This window comes from Typha latifolia, chromosome 5 (genome assembly GCF_019914945.1).
Source record: "Typha latifolia isolate L0001 chromosome 5, TyphaL0001v2, whole genome shotgun sequence".
NCBI lineage: Eukaryota > Viridiplantae > Streptophyta > Magnoliopsida > Poales > Typhaceae > Typha > Typha latifolia.
Genome location: NC_133090.1, coordinates 16083745 through 16102600, shown reverse-complemented (window position 1 = coordinate 16102600; position 18856 = coordinate 16083745). Strand labels below are relative to the sequence as shown.

At 36.4% G+C, this 18856-nt stretch overlaps 4 protein-coding genes across 5 annotated transcripts; 2 read left to right on the top strand and 2 right to left on the bottom strand.

Moving 5' to 3' along the window:
• Positions 1-494: 494 nt before the first annotated feature.
• Positions 495-2248, bottom strand: LOC140789202 (putative leucine-rich repeat receptor-like serine/threonine-protein kinase At2g19230). The gene is made up of 4 exons (XM_073138808.1): positions 2149-2248; positions 1487-2045; positions 924-1393; positions 495-637 (listed from the first exon to the last, which is right to left on the bottom strand). Exons 1-4 carry the CDS (start codon positions 2246-2248, stop codon positions 495-497), a joined length of 1272 nt encoding a protein of 423 aa, XP_072994909.1.
• A 3583-nt stretch (positions 2249-5831) lies between these two features.
• Positions 5832-11569, top strand: LOC140788873 (clathrin interactor EPSIN 1). 2 transcript variants are annotated; one of them, XM_073138355.1, is made up of 11 exons: positions 5832-6048; positions 6123-6174; positions 6648-6727; positions 6823-6901; positions 7009-7092; positions 7193-7338; positions 7440-7706; positions 8817-8947; positions 9769-9968; positions 10328-10790; positions 11139-11569. In XM_073138355.1, exons 1-11 carry the CDS (start codon positions 6008-6010, stop codon positions 11318-11320), a joined length of 1725 nt encoding a protein of 574 aa, XP_072994456.1. In that variant the 5' UTR covers positions 5832-6007; the 3' UTR covers positions 11321-11569. The 2 variants fall into 2 exon arrangements, with proteins under 2 accessions (XP_072994456.1, XP_072994455.1); XM_073138354.1 differs by having other exon boundaries at positions 11103-11569.
• Positions 11570-12185: 616 nt separating this feature from the next.
• Positions 12186-14173, bottom strand: LOC140788875 (AP-4 complex subunit sigma). Its single transcript, XM_073138357.1, has 4 exons — positions 13999-14173; positions 13381-13467; positions 12529-12597; positions 12186-12430 (listed from the first exon to the last, which is right to left on the bottom strand). The coding sequence occupies exons 1-4, from the start codon at positions 14137-14139 to the stop codon at positions 12296-12298; spliced, it is 432 nt and encodes a 143-aa protein (XP_072994458.1). The 5' UTR covers positions 14140-14173; the 3' UTR covers positions 12186-12295.
• Positions 14174-14337: 164 nt separating this feature from the next.
• LOC140788874 (probable histone acetyltransferase type B catalytic subunit) lies at positions 14338-18765 on the top strand. The gene is made up of 10 exons (XM_073138356.1): positions 14338-14575; positions 14981-15022; positions 15130-15239; positions 15767-15835; positions 16447-16485; positions 16558-16631; positions 16747-16843; positions 17217-17298; positions 17405-17565; positions 17822-18765. The coding sequence occupies exons 1-10, from the start codon at positions 14500-14502 to the stop codon at positions 18500-18502; spliced, it is 1431 nt and encodes a 476-aa protein (XP_072994457.1). The 5' UTR covers positions 14338-14499; the 3' UTR covers positions 18503-18765.
• The last annotated feature ends 91 nt before the right edge of the window (positions 18766-18856 follow it).

The following is an 18856-nucleotide window of genomic DNA, read 5'->3' as shown; positions in this document are numbered from 1 at the left end:
GGTTGTGAGGAGGAGACTGGGTCTGGACCATATATTGTCCAGCTTCATATGGTAGGTCCTCAAAATGCTTGTCTCTCTCGGCCCTTGCCTATCCAATTTGGGCCGGGCTTTCTGCTTACTAACTTCCAATCCGGCCCAATTCCAACTTGGGTCTTGGGATAAGCTTAGAAGCAAAAAAAGACTCACCAACCTGGAATTTCCAGAGGTGGTAATGTAGCTTTTCTAACACTGGGTTTTAGAGATGTTGGTATTTTAAAAACGTCACAAATTTACTTGTATCCTGAAACTCTGATTTAAACTTGAAATTTGAAGAAAAAATTATATATTCAAATTGATACGGCATCACTTACAAGGACTTTAATGATGAAAGTTTCGCAAAAGATGCAGAGATTTCACCGGTCAATCCAAACGAAGATAGATTCCTGAAAACATTTACTCAGTTCAGTTAGCATTTTTCTTATATATCTTATGACAATAAAAGGGTTATCAGACACTTACAAAGTTACTATTCTTGCATAGTCGGAGGTGGTATAAGTACAATTTAAACCGTCCCAGACTGGGGATTGTGGAGCACAGGGATCACCCATCCAGTTTCTCTTCACTTTGTACTGTTCCTTGATTCCCATGATGCCATCAACTGTAATCCATTGCATGCATGGTTAAGATCGAATGTGAATCACGAATTGTCATGATCATGTGCGTATCAATACGATCACTGCATCTTGTTTGTTTCGTGCACATCTTTTAAATGTTAATTATATATATTTATAATTTTACTTATATTTTATTGTTTGGTTGTAAAATATAATAAATTATCTTAAATAAATTACTAACTATGAATAAATATCTCGAGCCAAATGCTAGTTAGAGTTTACTAAGTCAACGAAGAAAGAGGAAAAATAATTTAAAGTAAAAAAAATTACCATCTTGGTTGCTGGTCGGCAGATCATATACGCGCATGACCTTGTAGACTTCCATTGCATTGAGGATAGGAGGAAGAGATGAATTGAGGGCCTTGATCAGAGAGACGGTGTAGTTGTCCACCATGTTTACACTAGCTGTGGAGTATACGTAATCTAGCCGAAGGCGTGGCGGCGTGTAATTCTTGTACAATATTTGATCGTTGAGGAAGACGTCGAAGGTTCTTGACTGGGTCTCGTTGAACTCGGCGAAGTACAACGCTACAAAATTTTCCTTATCCCCATTCACAGCCATGAGGAAATCTATCCTTGAGCTCACGGCATCACTGGGGATGACGGCAGTGCGAAGGACGGCAGACGGAATCTCGAACAAACCTCCTGCATCGCCGGCGATGTCTAAGCTAGTGGAAGTTTTGGTCCATTTGGGATCGCTCAGAGGCCACCAAATACGATCGTAAGGATCGTCCGGGTACCTGTCAATTGTTAGCAGTATTTTATCAACAAAAGAAAAAGAAAAAACTTAATGGGTACGTACGTAACGTGGAAACTGGAAACAGGTGTTTGACCTCATTCGTTGATCTGCTCCGAGGTTATAACAACGATCCTGCGAAACTAAGGAGACGCTTGCGTTGACCGCTGGATACATAGAACTCTTAAGTTGCCTCACCTCCAGTGCGTTGATGAAAGGGATTCCCTTGCCGGTGTTTACTAGACAAACCCACAGGATGCCGCTGGGGATAATGGTCACAGCCTCCGCTCTGTACGAAATATAATCACTGTAGATTCGCATAGTTTGCCATAGATTGTAATCAAGATAGAGATCGAACGCCAACGGACTGTTGGCATCGTAGTTGCCGTCGTAGTTGCCATACAAGAAGCTCGCTCTTATAAGATACTTCTCGCCTGGCGCCAGATCTTTAATAGTGTAACAGTTCCGAGTACCAGTTGGAAAGCTTCTGAGTGTCAGATACCGTTGTCCCAAGTTCTTATCTTTAACGTTGTCCTTTGGAATGACAAAAGTTTTCCCAGATTCTACGAACTGCCAATCTGAGATGTACGTCAATTTGATGTCCTTGTCGACGTAGCTCTGACCGTCAGGAATGCCGCAATCGATGGTTCTAAAACCTACAAATTTTAATCCCCACTTATCGGTAATATAATCCTCTATGTGAATCCCAAATTGAAGCTTTTAAAATTAGAAAATAAGTAGGTAAAAGATCGATCTAACCTTGAGGGTCTTCCTGTGCCAGTGCTGCAAGAGATACTCCCAGGATACTTAGCAAAGGGAGCCATACTTCCACCATCCTCTTCGACGTGAAGCACCCCATCATCGTCTCTGCTGCCCAGTTAATCATCAATTATACATGGTGCTATAAACCAAACTATGAAAGTAGATTAGCCGGTCCTTCCTCCATATAACATTATCAGCTAGCTCATGGTTTAGAATTGGAACTGCTTGTTTTTTTACTTGTTTTACTAAGAAATAAAGTCTTGACTTCCTCAAATTGGAACAACTCAACATATGCCAACTTGGATTTCATAAATTGGAAACCTCTATTATTAATCCACAGTAGAGGAAGGGTCTCCCTTACCGACAGAAAAATTCTACACTATTTCACTTTGACCAAGAACGTAGACTTTATTTAGTTGTTTATCTTGATGAAATAACGTAGAGTTTCATTGATGCGTAACATCTAAGTACTCAGATGTGACACAGTGAGAGACATGGAAAAAGAAGATTAAAATAATTATAAACATTGGAAAATGCCACACGACGGATCATGAACTAGGAGTTAACTCTTCACAATATATAAATTAGATTAAAAACGACGAGCCACAAGTGGATCAAATATTCAAATCACAAGTCTCGAGTTTTTTCTTTTTTTTTATGACAAGCTTGTATACCTCCATCATCGCGCTGTAGGCTTGTATATCTATCTACTCCTCAGTGCTTTTCGTTATCAATTACAACTAGCTTTAATCTATCATTCATTCGAAATACATGGAAGCTTCGTCTAATCAGAGCTTGACATGGTAAACAATAAATAGACAAATTATATAAATATGCTCCGGATTTCTAAAGAGATAATTTTTATTTTCATTTTAAATGTAATGTTTAAATGAATTTTAAGCATTCCATCGAATTTTAGATAATTATTGAATTTTTTAACATATATAAAGTAATATCGATCGTAATTCTTATGAGAAATATATAAATAAAATAGTGAAAAATAATTAATTTTATTATTTATAAAGTTGTAAAGATATTTGGCAAATACTTCAATACAACTTTAAAAATTATAATCTTAATCCAACGGCTATAATAGCCAGTTTTCATACCCGGTACCAGTTTTCCAGTATCGGTTCTAAAACCACATTACGTAAGAAAAATAGTATATTAGTTAAGAAAATTAATTATGTGTGCCTAACTTTCTAATTTTCTTGTTATACCCTTGAAGATCTTAATCATTAGATCTTCATCAAAGTGATTAATAAACAATTAACTTTATGATACGGAAGAAGCGCTCTACATATTTTTTTTTCTTCCGTTAAGATTTCTCTTATAAATATAATTAAACCTTAATTATATGAGATATTATTTAATATTAAATAATTTAAATTTGATTGTTTGGAGATAAACTTCAATTTAAATATAATTCTCTATTTCTATCTATTAAAATTTAATTTAAATCAATCTTAAACTAATGGGAGATATATGCAAATAATAAAAAATAATCAAAAAGATAAAATATAATTAAATTTTCATCAAGTTAATTAAAAAAGACATCAATACCCTTATTTTGATATATATACATTACTCTCAGGTAATGATATATATGTCTTTTACTTAATAAAATATTAAGATAATATAATTGTTAAAAAATATTGTGCAAGATTATATATCTAAAAAAATTACCTGCTGAACCGGTAATATCTTTTATTCCTATTATACCCCTAAAGATCTTAACCGTTAGATCTTAATCAAATTGATTGATAGAGAATTAATTCTATTGCATGGAAGAAACCCTCAAAATATTTATTAGATATGAAGTTTTAAAGAATTAAATGTATGTATATCGAGTTTAGATTGAAAAGGTATGGCAAATGAGTTAATGAAAGATAATTTTATTATTCAAATTAATAAATTTAAATGTTACGAATTTTACAAATCATACTGTATATTTTATCTATTTTGTGGTTTACACTTTGTTCTTGAGAATTTTATAATCTGACTCCTTATTTTTTTCTATAATTTTTATTTAACACCCTAATATTATTTATCTTACTGATATTAATTAAAGTACTAAAATATATTTACCTATTTGTCCCTCCATCATCTTCCTTTATCTCCCTCAAACCACCTTCCATCCTCTATTAATCCCATAGTAAAGATGAGAGAGAAAGATCAGAGTAATTTGAGTATTTTATAAAATATTTAGTATATTATAATAATTTTTTATGGTATGTTTACATTAACCTAGGTTGTTAAATAAAAATTATAGATAAAATGAAGGGTTGAATTAATTAATCCTCAAAGATAAAGCATAAATTATAAAATAAGTAAAATATAAGGTGTGATTTATAATATTTCTTTTTAAAAATTTAAAGTATTGAATAAGTTTTCTAACGCATATAAAATAATATCTATCGAAATTCATATAAAAAAATAGCAATACAACAAATAATAATTAACTACATTACTGATTATCAAATTATAGATGTATCTATGGAATTACTCAGTAGTAACTTAATTTTATTTTTACTTTATGTTTAAGCCTATGAAATCACTAAATTTGAATATACTCATCAGAGATGAAATCTTAGAGAATTAAATAAAAATTTCAACACAAAACATTGAAAAAAAAAATACCACATGGCCAATCATAAACTAGGAATTCTAACTCTTCGCAATATATAAATTAGATACATATAAAGTCATCAAGAGAAACAACCAGCCACAAATGGATCAAATATAATTCAAATCACAATTCATGATTTTAATGCCTCGATAGTTTACTTATGCCTTAGTTGGTCTGTGCATAATTACTTTAGTTTGTAAGGGGCACTCATGCACTATTTTCTCTCGGGTGAGAGGTTGTAATAAAGTTATCACAGCCACTATTCTTATCGGAATGCGTATAAGTCCCTCAACGGAGAAATTGTCTTCCTACTTTTTTTGTTTAAAAAAAAAAAACTAGTATCAAAAGAATAAAAATTAAATAAAGGAAAATAAAAAATAGAGGTGAAGTGTGACTTCTGTACAACCTTTTGGAAGATCGAAGGGGTGCAATCTTATGATCTCATGCACTGGCAGTATATATAAAGCTCAACTTATTATTAGTAAGAGAATATCCAACTATGATTCTCTAGTCTCGGATTGCTGATGGTATCCACGGCCACGGGCTAAAGATTCTATCTGATTGGTCCGGGCCCAAACTCAGCTATATATTCATCTACCGAAGAGGTTATGAGTTCGACTCTAATCCTAAATAATTTTATAAAAAAAATTATTTAGTGATTTGGCTCAACGGCTCAACTCGGTTGATAGCACGACAGTGCGGTTGGCTTGGAGGAGCAGTTTGACAGTTCGACGGATTGGAGCAGATCTCGGCGATATTTAGTTCAGAATAATAATTATTTAGCAATGAACAAGACTTAAACCCTAAGACTAGATAACTCACTATATTAGCTAACATAAATGCCTCATAGTTGAGATGATTGAAAAATAGGCATGATAATATTACGACATCTGAGTTCATAGACATTTTGATTAAAAAAAGTTAATTTTTTTGTTAATCATACTTATATTTATAGAGAAAAATGTTTTAAGTGTGATTTATAAATAAGTATTTTGATTTAATGCAAGGGGAAAATTTGGCTATATTTAAATGTTCGCGGATCACACTGTTTGCCGCAGGAGAGCTGTCACCACATCCCCACCGCTACCGCTACTCTGAAGACACGCTCCTAACCCCTTCTTCTCCTATCTCGAGACCAAACCAAAAGGATATTGCGATCTAAAGGGGACTAATTCTCCGCCATTTCCCTCCCACAGGCGAGATCTAATCCTCGATCGCTCCAGCGCAATGGATTTTATGAAGGTCTTCGATCAAACGGTTCGCGAGATGTAAGCTTTTTGAATCAGAAATCTCTCCTTCCGATCGATCGCCTCAGATCTATGTAAACCCTTGGCTTTTGCAGAAAGCGGGAGGTCAATCTCAAAGTGCTCAAGGTTCCGGAGATCGAACAAAAGGTTAGATCTCTAATCTGTCGTGTTTTGCGACTCTTAACTAGATCTGATTACTTTTTTCGCCTTTGTGATGTCGTTACTATCAAAGATCAGGTCGTAGATTAACTCGTTGATATCACGGAGTGTAATTTAATGGGAGAAATCGGGTAGAATTACTCAACTGGCGGATTCAGATCTGTAAACTGGACTATTATTTCCTATCCATTAGATTATCCAAAGAAATCTTAGCTAGTTTGGCCTTGTAGGATCGATCTATTATATTGCTGTCTAATTTTGATGCTTTCAGTCTGGAAATTTGTAGTTCCCATGCAGCATGGTGGAAAAGAACGCATCAGAAATGAAATGAATACCTTGACATAGAAGTATAGCATCTGTTATCGTTGCAGCTGCACTTGTGGAGAAGTGCTGGTTGTTTTTGTTCAATTCCAGCATTTCTTTCATTCCTTGCCTCAGGCTAATCAATTGTTGGACTTCAGGTCCTCGATGCAACAAACGATGAACCTTGGGGTCCTCATGGATCGGCTTTGTCAGAGATTGCTCAGGCCACCAAAAAATTGTAAGCGACATTAGCTCTGTGTGGATCAGAAGCTGTCTATGCTGTTGTTGTGCACTGAAATTGATATCCTAATTTCTTACAATATAATTGCACAGCACTGAGTGCCAGATGATAATGAATGTTCTTTGGACAAGACTGACCGAGGGCAGTCAAAATTGGCGCCATGTCTACAAGGTGATAATTAGACCCTTTTTTTTGCTCTAACTTTATCTAGTCAATTAGTTCCTACTCCAATCTTCATCTGATTTGGACTTAGCATGTAACAAATTTCATCATCACAGGCATTGACTGTCATTGAATACTTGATAGCAAATGGATCTGAGCGTGCACTTGATGACATTCTTGAGCATTGTTCTCCAATTTCAGTATATTTTCTTTATCCCTCATGGCAACTATTTTTTATCTAACCAAATGAGACTCCTATGCTTCCAATTACTTCTTTCCTATTTGTTTTGTCTTATCAAGGTACTCTCAAGGTTTGAGCATGTTGAGCCTAATGGAAAGGATGTTGGTATTAATGTGAGGAAGAAGGCCGAGACAATTTCAAATATTTTGAATGACAAGGATAAAATACAAGCAGTCAGAGATAAAGCTGCTGCAAACCGTGACAAGTAAGGCATCTGTTAAACCCAGTGATATGATGTCCCTATTACTTTCTTTTTCTTTTCCTTTGTTCTATTAACGAATAAATTATAATTGCTCCTACACTTAGATACATTGGATTATCTTCATCTGGAATCACATATAAATCAAGCTCAACTTCATATGGAAGCAACAGCAGCTATAGTTCTAGTGACCATTATGGAAGCTTGACTGGTTCAAGGGAAGGTGACTCCTTCAAAGATAGTTTCAGAGACACAGAACGAAATGGAAAAGAAGCCAAGTCAATAGGCAGCAGCAAAGATCGTCAAAAGTCTGAAAGTGTCCTAAACCAGAATAGAGACAACAAGTTGAAAAAGGGTGTGGCGCATATTGGCAGGTACCCCTTAAGCTACTTTTATTGTAGAGTGAATACAAATGCTTGTGGTGTAACCAAATAGAAAGGCAAGATCAACCAAACCATGTTTTCACATCTATGCATGGATAGTAATTTGTTTAACCAAATTAGTCAGCCAAAACAGAAATAAAAGAAATTATTGGATGTGAGTACTTTAGAAAGGTTTTATATCTTGTAATATTAATTGTGTGAGCTAGTTTATCCGTCTTTGACCAAGTATGGATTCACCTCCTCCTTTGGCAAGGCCAAATAGCTTTTAAAAGCAATTGTTTAAGCCTGGGCCTCTTTGGATGCTGATGGTACTTTCATGAGCTATTCCGTCCTTAATAGAATTAATTCTTTGACTTCTTTCAATTGATGTGTTCGATTAATTGATCATACTTGTTAGCTAAGTATAATTAGACTATAAGAGAGTTGATGCTAGTTCTTGTCCCAAGAGACACTTGCTTGGTTCTTAAGGGTAAAAGACAGCTTGAGGGGCACAATATCTCAGGCATAAATTAGTAATGGAATGTATATGTAACTATTTGCTTGCACTTCACATCTCTATCTGACAGTTGACTCATGTTGATCATGGAGTCTGAAAAGACATGTATAAGGATTTAGGGACTATAGAAACTTCTTCCGCAACATATATTTCAAGATAATGGATAATTTAGTTGATGCAAAACGTGGTGGAGGAAAATGAAGTAGAGAAATAAGAAGGGAAGGAATGGGGTTTCACACCTCCACCCTAAGAAAAGGTTTCACACCAAAATTCTCGAGAGAACAAATCACATAAACTTTTATTAAGTCCAAAGGAAATATAACGGGTCTATATATAGACCTACAATGGAATTAAGCAAAAAACACCATACATAGGAAATAAACAAAAGACACCATAAATAAATAAAAATCAGAACCAAATCCCTATAGGAGGGATCATCAACTGTCGGCGCCTCCTGTGCTGGTACACACGCCATCGCGTCCTATCAGTGATGTCCGCATCATTAGTTTGCATAGTTTCATCCTGAAGTGAGTCCACACTAATTTTTGTTCATGATGCTTCGGTTTCAATCTGAAATTAATGTTCAATTTTTTCCCATGTAACAGGGATCAGAGTTCCCAATCCTCAAAGCCGTTGAGTAAGCCAGGTTTTGGTCCTTCTAAAACCCCAAGTGCTCCACCTAGTAGTGGTGATGATGATTTTGATGACTTTGATCCACGTGGCTCATCAGCTGCAGGTTAATATTTGAGCTATTAATTTCCTGGTGCTTGACTGGTCAATTCACTTGTTGGAAGAGAAAGCTATTCTTTATTTCTTTCTTACTTCTTTGTTCACTCACAAGTTAAGGAACTTGATCTGCATATTTTTATTACACTACAGCATATTTATAATTTATTATGAATACGATCTATGCATCTGTGCATGCCTAGCAAATCAACGAACATATTTTTGAAAGGAAAAGAACATGGGTTTCTGGTGCACGCTGATGCTGCTAACGTTCATTTTGAGTATAGTGCATGGCTGTATGCAACTTTACTCCCATATCTGGAAAGTCTATTTTTGGACTTAAACCCATCAAACCAGGTCTGACAAGTGGAAGCCTCACTGTGTCACTGCCACATTGACTTTTTAAAATAGCTTCAATCCTAAAGAGATATGGTTAGAGAAGAGAGCATCCAATAACTTTTGTCCAGTTTATCTATAGAAGTGAAGTGAAATGATGTTGCTTTTAACTTTTCTTCTGAAGGTTCTTAACTTAGTTTCCTTTTCTTTTGCATAACTTAGCCTCCCAACCAGAATTTGATGGCCTTAAATTATTGCTGTTGTAGCAATTAACATAGTAATGTCAGCATCACGGTGGAGCACTAAAATGACAATTATGATTTGAATGATTAGATTACCATTGGTTTATGGCCATAAATATGCAAATATCTGTTGTGTCGATTGGATTTAACTGTTCTTCGTTAAATCATCTTGTAAGTAATTTCCTTGGGTTCAATCCTTTATTTTTTTTGGGTGATAAGCTTCTTATCAGGATCTTATCCTTTTCATTTGTAGGATCACATAATACAAGCTCTAACCAGGTGGATCTCTTTGGGCAAAGTTTATTGGATGATCTCATGGATGCACCTTCATCTAGTCCAACAGAAACAACCACAGTAAGCAGTGTTGCTGCACCAGAGGTTGATCTATTTGCTGATGCGTCTTTTCAGTCGGTTGCTCCGCAAGCAGAAGTAGCTACAGGTTCTCATGCTCAGGTCAGATTTGATTTCCAAGTGAATGGTCATAGGAACAATAAGGCAACTGTTGTTTTCTTCATTTGTCAAGAAGATAAATTATCTGCTTGAATTGTTCACTCTTGTATGACATGGCAGCTTTGCCAAGTGATCTTGGAGTAAGAAACTTGGAACCAAAAAAGTTAATTTCTTTGCACTGTGAAATTGAAAATGAACAAAGTCTCCTGTAGTCCTCTTTACACTCCAATTGCACCATTGCTTGGGCTTGTTTTGACTTTTCACATTTTCTTGGTCGCCCAAGTTGATGTATCTTACAGAATGTTAATAATTTCAATTGACTCTTTTTACTAACATGCTTTTCTGTCAAAATGCCACTGCAGAGCCACATTGATCTCTTTGCTGATCAACCTGCCTTTCCTGCTGCATTTCCTTCAAAGACAGATTTTTTTGTGGCACCAAATTTGGGATTATCTTCTGAAACAAAGTCTTCTACGCCTGTACCAACAAGCACATTTGACCCTTTTGCTGCAATTCCATTGAACAGTTTTGAAGGATCTGACCCTTTTGGTGCCTTTGCTTCCCATGTGGAATCAGCTACTACAGAACCACCACATAATTCCACGGAAAGCCTCAACAATGTTGACCAAGATCCTTTTGCAGACTCCACTTTTGGGGCCTTTACTTCGCATACTGATGCAACAACTGGGGGAAACAATAGCCTCAAACAGGACCAAACCTATCTGGCAGGAGCAAAACCTGCCACCAAGAACACGTTCCAGGTTAAGTCTGGCATATGGGCTGACTCTTTGAGCCGTGGACTGATCGATCTGAATATAACTGCTCGTGAGTTTCAATTCTCTGATTATTATGATGCAACTATTATATGCATGAGTCTTATTACAAGCTCTTTGGTTAGGTACACATTGTTTGTTGACTTATGTATAGATAATTTGATGGTTTAGATTAAGTACCGTCACGATTTGCCAATAAACTTTATGGTTCTATGATCAACTTTCTTAGTCTAAAACAAATTATAGACGTTCTTTAATTGAAACAAACAATTTATATAGATGGAAGTACATGCTGAATTAGGTTTTGTCCTGCAGTATTAATCGGGTTAAAATTTTTTATTGGGGCTATCCTTTTGACATGCAGCCAAGAAGGTAAATCTAGCTGATATTGGGATTGTAGGAGGGCTTAGTGATGGATCAGATGAGAAAGACAAAGGTCTACCCGCACCAGTGTATATGGGAAGAGCCATGGGCGGGGGATCAGGCTTGGGAGTCTCTGGTTTCTCATCTTCCACATCAACTGGTGGAAGTGGAAGCTTCTCATCAGCCTTTGGCGGACAGCAGTTTGGAAGCTTCAAATGACCATTCTTCTGAAGTTGTTCTCTACATTCTTTCATCAGCCAATATCTACTCCTCAATTACATAATTTTATTGGTTGTGAATTGCAGAGTACTTGCTTCAATCTGCAATCCTTCATTCTTGATGTTGTTCTTGTTAATGTACCTATGTACAACTCGTCGTATCCTGTGTCTAGCTTTTGTGAGCGTGACTGGCTTTTTTACTTCACCAGCGTTCAATCCATTTATATACAGTTGCGGCAAAAGTTGCTTATGCTTGGCTGGTTTGCAAAAGTTCCCAACATGCCTACACTTCTGAAGGAAGTTGATTAGAGCTTGTTAATATTTTCATAGCTTTAGTACGGTTTTCAGATTAGTAAGTAATGCGGCTGAAGCCTTGGGACACTTTCATTGTACTTCGAAATATATTGCTGTGAACGTTTAATTATGCTTTAGAATTCTGTTGGTGCTCTGTGTAAAAGGGGAAAATGAGAACTTGTGAGAAATTATCATCCAGTTCAACCTCGATATCAGTGAGTTAAAATTTCTTGCAGTCAGTATACTTGGCATCCCGTCATTGAACCCGAACAGTTCAGCAAGTAAAGTGATTTTAATTGATAATGTCATGATATTATGTAACGATCGAAATGCGTTGGGTTCGACTGCAGGAGTGATAGTAAGTATGGATTTTATAATAGACTATGTAACCATAAGCCAACACAAGAATATCATGTGTTGACCGTTCTCGTATCAAATGACTGATGTGGTTAATAATAGAGCAGAAACACGGTATGCCACCTTGACATAAATGTGGACATGCATAATAGACAAGCTTTGCATCAATGTTTAATGACATACTAAGAATAACCAGAAGACTTAGTCCAATAATATTGCATCAAGTAAGACAATTTCTTTCATAAATTTTTTTTTGTAAGACAACAAGTACATAAAGCAGGGAGTGATCATGATTACAAAGAGCAAGCGGCAGTCCCTTATAAATCTAAGAAGCTTTGTCCATCAGCTGGATCGGTGCCAGAATGTTTGATTTATTTGTTTCCACGATACAACCATTCATTACCATCTCTTCCAACATGAAATGTGCCTTCTCAAGATGGAACATTATATCAAGTTCACACTGGCGAGATCAACGGAAGCAGTTTTTGTTAGATCTTTACAAGAAGACAAGGAAAAGGAAAAGAATTGATGTGAACCAACACAAATATGAGAGCATACCACATTTCCGAAATGTCGATCCATGGTTTCTACCAATAGATGTATGAATTCCAGGATTGCTAGCTCATTCTGAAAAAAAAAAACTCAGAACATTAACTTATTGATGCAAATAAACATATTTGCCTTCTTGCTCCAAGGGGAAAAAAAGAGAGAATAAAACAGTTATGCAAGTCAAAAGAATTCTAGGAATCAATCCGATCTTCGACAAGGATCAAGCAACTCATCATATTTATTTTCATTTAAGCAGAAATGCTCAAACTTGATAGAATCAGATGAAGCATCCTTGTATCAAGACACAATTCATACATAAAAAGGAGAATATTAATAGAATCCAAAATAATTTGGAGCTTTGTCCTCTAGCTTATTCTGACAACATAGTCCTCTGTGATCGCTGGCCATTGAGCATAAGCAACAAGCTAATGCTACAAGTCCTTGCCATACCAAATTACAGACTTCCAAAGTTCAAAGGACAGTAATCTTAGACAGGCTTAAATGCCCAAAAGTTATTGGGCCCATTTTCTGCTTGTGCTATTGAGCCTTTTCCAAATAAAGCAGTTCAACTGTTTTGCCACTAGATGTACAGTAATCTATTGATTTTGTTGGATAGTGATAAAAAAACACTTACAAAGTAAATAAATAAATGCATAACTATCCATCATGTGCTTATTCCGAGCAATTTATGTTAGGCTATTTGTTAGACTGTAAAGATAAGATTCATGTTTTGCCATTAAAAACTTCATTTTAAGTTTGACAATCGCATACACACAATGATTCCTATAAGAAGTAACTAAACTAAACATATCTTGTGAATATGATTTACAAGATGCACACTGAGATCATAGAATGGCATACCTCATCGTTGTCAACTCCTACTAGGAAGAAAAGTGATGCATAGCGCCTGTATACGATTTTGTAATTCCGATGCTCAACAAAAGAACACTACAATTAGACAGAGATCAGTGACGAGAATATATATGTGAAGCCAATATCAATTAAGTAGAAGACACTGAAAGCAATTATATTCCCAGTGAATTTCATGACTTAAATCTCAGATTCCCCCAAATGATCACGCATGATATAATTCCATCACTTTAAAAAAAAAGGCAAATTATTGGTATTCTTAAATACGAACCCATTTATAAAGTATAAACCACATCATCCATCATTTTTCATATCTTCAATTCCTTCCATAACTCCATTAACAAGGGGAAAGTATTTACTAACGGAAATTAGGATTTGATTTCTAACAATGATCAGCAGAGCAAAGCAATTAGATCCTTGCCCAACGTCATAACTAATGAATCCATATCATACCATTCAACCAACGAACATAGTGCTAGATCTCCTAATGGTAGACTGACTTGATCTCTTCCGATTCGAGACGATCGAGATCCAAGAGCAGCAACTGTCCCGGATCTAAGAGGGGTTCGGACATGCGAGATCAAATTAGATAGGAGAGGAAAACATTACCTGCTGCTCGTTGCGGGCGAGGCACTTGCGAACGATCTCGCCTTCGAGAGCGCGGCGCTCCTCGAGCGTGAGGTACTCGTAGTATTGGGCCAGCCGTGTCTGCCCCTGCTTGTTCACCAACAAGACGAACCGGATCCCCATCTCTCTCTCTCTCTCTCTCTCTCTCTCTCTCTCTCTCTCGTTGATGCCAATCTTCTACTATATAGCTCGTTCGTATCGCACGTGCGAACACTAAGGGAGAATAAATCTTCGTTTTAGTGTGATTTTTATTTTATATTTTATTAATTACAACTTCACATTTACCGCTATAAATCGTGTCCTCCTCGCACGTGCCAAAATGCCGGGTCGCAGGCTCAGGCTGTAATAAGAAACCCTCGGCTTCTTCCCTTCCCTCCCCCCTTTTCTTTTTATATACGGAATAGCGTTTCCCGCCTGCCTTCCCTCTCACACTCTTCTCCTTCGAAGGTACTGAAACCCTAGAGCTCTCCCCTTTCGGAGGACATGGCGCTCAAGCAGAAGGTCGAAGAGACTTCGTCGGATTCGAAGAAGCGGAAGCGCGTCGTATTCGCCAAGATCGGTAACCAATTTTGGGGGAAAACTCTCTCGATTTTCCCCCTCTTTAAGCTCTCTTCTTTCTTGGAGTTTCCTGTGATTGTTCTTAGATGACTTCATGATCTCGTCTAAGTTATGTGGGGAGCTAGATTTGCGGTCGTCGTGTTGTATTCCCATGATTTTTTCCCAAATTTATGCTGTCGATCTCTTCATTCTTGGTTCCTCAGCTGTACTTTGTTGCTGGTAGTTGCTATCAGCTATCTTTTTCCTCTGTGTTATAATATGAAGCTTTTCCGTTGCAAGTATCTCGTAGTTGAAGAGAAGCTTTAGTTTTGTGTTGTCATTTTCTACAATGACCATCATTATTGTTGTATATGTTAGAGTATGATAAGTGGTCTGGGTTGACTTTATTGTATTTGGTATGTTGTAGATAGTGGAGTTGGGGCGAATGAGTGCATCAAAGTTTTCCTTGGTATGAGGTTCTGCCTTTGTTTTTCATTTTAATCTTTTGTTTGTAGTATGGTCTACTAACTACTAAAGTTGTTTAATAAACTTCCATTTCTATTTGGCTTATTATAGTTAGAAGTCAAGATGAAGTGGGTGCAACTAGTAGTATTTGCATTGAGCCCGTCGACCTAAATCATTTCTTTGGTGAGGATGGCAAGATATATGGATATAAAGACTTAAAGGTGAGTACAGTTATCATACTGCAGAAAACAACAGAAATTGACCTTTCTATTTCTTATGTAATCTCTTGAGATATACATTTGGAAGTGGATTCCCGTTATCTTGTGGGTATTCTTTCTGTTGCATTGGGGCAAAATGCTCATTATTGTTTGTACTTAGATATCTATAGGGCTGAAGCCAAGCTCCAAAAAGCAAGAGATATAGCTAAGACTAGAAACGTATTTTTGGGTGTATATGCACATCTAGTGCATCATGCATGTCTTTCTTCTATAGAGATATTAAACCATCTGAATTTATAAGATAAAAAAGTTGCTGGTGCCAGGAAAAGTTACAAGCTATATCTATTAACTGGTTATAGTGCCACAGTTGTCTTATAGTTGAGACTTGAGAAGATATGTTTAGTCTTCAACTAACTGCTTCAGACTTGCAGTTTTCTCTCTTGAATTTAAACTGCCATTTTCTAAATGAAGCATGCTCTTTTGTCTTTGCATTTGGAAAAACATATTGCTTATATAACCTTTTGGTGCAGATCAATATCTGGTTGAGTACCATATCTTTTCATGCATATGCTGAGATTTCATTTGAGAGCACTCAAGATGTAAGTAACACCAATCTAGATATTTCTCCTTTTTTCTGTTGTATGATTGATTTTATCCATTAATCATGCATCTCTAATGTCTTTTTTTCTTGTCTTCATAATCCAAAATAATTCAAGTACTTCTGCCCATACCTCTTCCTCCTAACGCATGTTAAAAATGTGTGACCATCAGTGTCTAATACACGACTTTTAGAATTTGTCTGTTGTCTAAGTAGATAGATTTATTATGTGAGTGAGGATATTCTGCATGTCTAATACTTAAACTGCATCAAGTAGTTTGTTATGGAAAGTTATAAGTGGTGTGAAAGTTTGAATGTTATCATGATATTAGCACTGCAAGATCTTGGAATAGAATGATAGAATCAAACTGGTATTCTGTACTTAAATCTGTGTATTTCCTTGTAAAGATATGTTTGAATTGAAAATAGAAATACGATAAAGCAGATAGTTCTAACCCACTGTACAAGCTTCTATTTTGTCTAGCTTGCTCTATACTTGTGAAGGATCGGTATTAAGTTTACTTGACAGATGGTGGAAGACAATACTTTCTTCAGTACTATTACTCACTATACACCATCTTCTCAATGTATGCTAACTAAGAATTTTCGTAGGGTGGGAAAGGGATCACAGATCTGAAACCTGCTCTTCAGGTAATCCATGTTCTTTCTTTCTTTTTCTTTAGGATACTCTCTTATGTATGATTGAAGTTGTTATTTTGGTAGAGCATATTCGGGGAATCTCTAATAGAGAAAGAAGAATTTCTTCAAACCTTTTCAAAGGAATGTGATTACATCAGGTTTTTTTCTGTTCAATGACTTATACAGCATATGATATCTGGTATTGAATATTTGTTGGCTTCATAGTACTCTAATGTAATTCTTTCATTTGTCTGCCTGACCATATGATCTCAGAAATATTGTATCACATGGGACAGTCATCGACTGTGATACCTTCAATGGAGGTCACCCTTCTGATACACATTTGGATGCTGAAGGTTTTACAGTTGAGGTGATCTTCTGTTGGCAAGCTTCTGGAGTCAGGATAATTATACTAAGCACATCTACTTGCTCACTTTGGGATTTCAACTATCCAACATAATTGGATTATAATATTATTTTTTTAAGTTCTAAGCATCTGCAAATTTAGTAGCTAAACTAGCTTTAGGTGCCCCAGTATTTTGTTACTACATTATATAGAAGTTGGATGTTACCTTGACCTCCCAGTTATCTCGCAGATTTTCTAATTAAGTACTGTTTCAACCGAGCTATCAGATAACCACCATAACATGGCCTTTGTTTCATTTCTTTTAATAATCTCTGCTTTGAATTTCAAGGGATCCATGATTTGTTTTCTGAATTGAACTCTTTTCCCATGGAACAAGGTTATCCGCATGGAAATGCAGAGTATGCCTGTTGGTGTGCTTTACAGTCGTCTGGTGCCTCTTGTATTGCTGCTAGTTGAAGGTTCTTATAAATATCCTGCTACATCTGATAGATCAGTATTTGTATTATCTTGACCATTACATCTTTTAAAGAAGTAACATGTAATTCCTTAATTCCTCTGATCTAGGTGGCAGGCCTATTGATATCACTGATCCAAGATGGGAAATATTTCTAGTTGTGAAGAAAACACAAGGTTCATCTACCAATTGTACTGTTCAGTTGCTCGGGTTTGCAACTCTATATTGCTTCTACCATTACCCTGACAGTTCACGGTTACGAATTAGCCAGGTTTAGTTCTCCACTATGCTTGTCATTTCTTTCTGTTAAAATAATGATCCAATTGAAAAAAGGGACTTGTGCGAAATGCTAGTGGCCCCATTTTGTGGTCTGGCAGTTTTGGTGGTATAACAGATGATCTGAAAAGATAATTGTAGACTTATTAGGTATTTATTTGGAACTAAGAAGTTCTGTTTACTATTTCCTTTCCTATCCACTAGCTAAATGAACTAATTTTCTTTCATGCACTCCTTGTTTCTTTTCATAGATACTGGTTTTGCCGCCTTATCAGAATCAAGGTCATGGTCGCCATATTCTAGAGGCCGTGAATTCTGTTGCAGTATCTGAGAACATATACGACATCACCATTGAAGAGCCTTCTGATTATCTTCAGTATCTTCGTGCATGCATTGACACCTGCCGCCTTCTAACATTTGAACCAATCAAGCCAGCCATTGATGCTGTTGTCTCTTCTCTGAAGGAACGAAATTTATCAAAAACAAATTGCAAGTCAAGTATGAGCCCACCGTCCACTGCTATTGAGATTGCACGTCAGAAGTTAAAGATCAACAAGAAGCAGTTCCTTAGATGCTGGGAGGTTCTCATATATTTAACCCTGGATCCTCAAAACAGTAGGTGCATGAACAACTTCAGGGCCTGCATCTCTGACCGAATGAAAAGTGATATATTAGACAAGGATGCACAGAGCAGTGGAAAACGTCTCATCGAGGTGCCTAACGATTATGGTCTTGATACAACTTTTGTCGTGTTCTGGTCGATGGCCAATGGAGAAGTAGACAGCCTAGCTGGCATGCTGGAAGGAGATCAACCGACTCAAGAGCACCAGTTAAACATTTTGGTTGATACACAAATAGAAGAGATCACTGACATAGCAAGGAAGGTCTCTTTGCTTTGCAATACTGAAGAGGGAAAGATGAGACACTTCTGATATCTCAAGGTTGCTTAAAAGATCTGAATTTTTGTCAGGTGGATCTTAAATTGTTAACTGTAGCTGCAGCAATGACTAATCATGGTTTACTCTTTGAGCGACTCACTTCTCAGGATCTGAATGTTATTATGCAAATCCAATCTAACACTGAAATGAAATGTATTTTGTGTGTAAAATCTGGCTTAGGCTACTTCCTGAGTTTGCTAGATCTGTTTTGGATATCGTTGACATCTCGTAGAATATTTGACAAAATCTTCTGAAAAGAGTGTTGAACTGGACATCTCTTAGAATATGTGAGACTAGTTGTACAGATGATGTTTCTTTGATGAGCTGAGCTTAACCTGGACCCTAGGA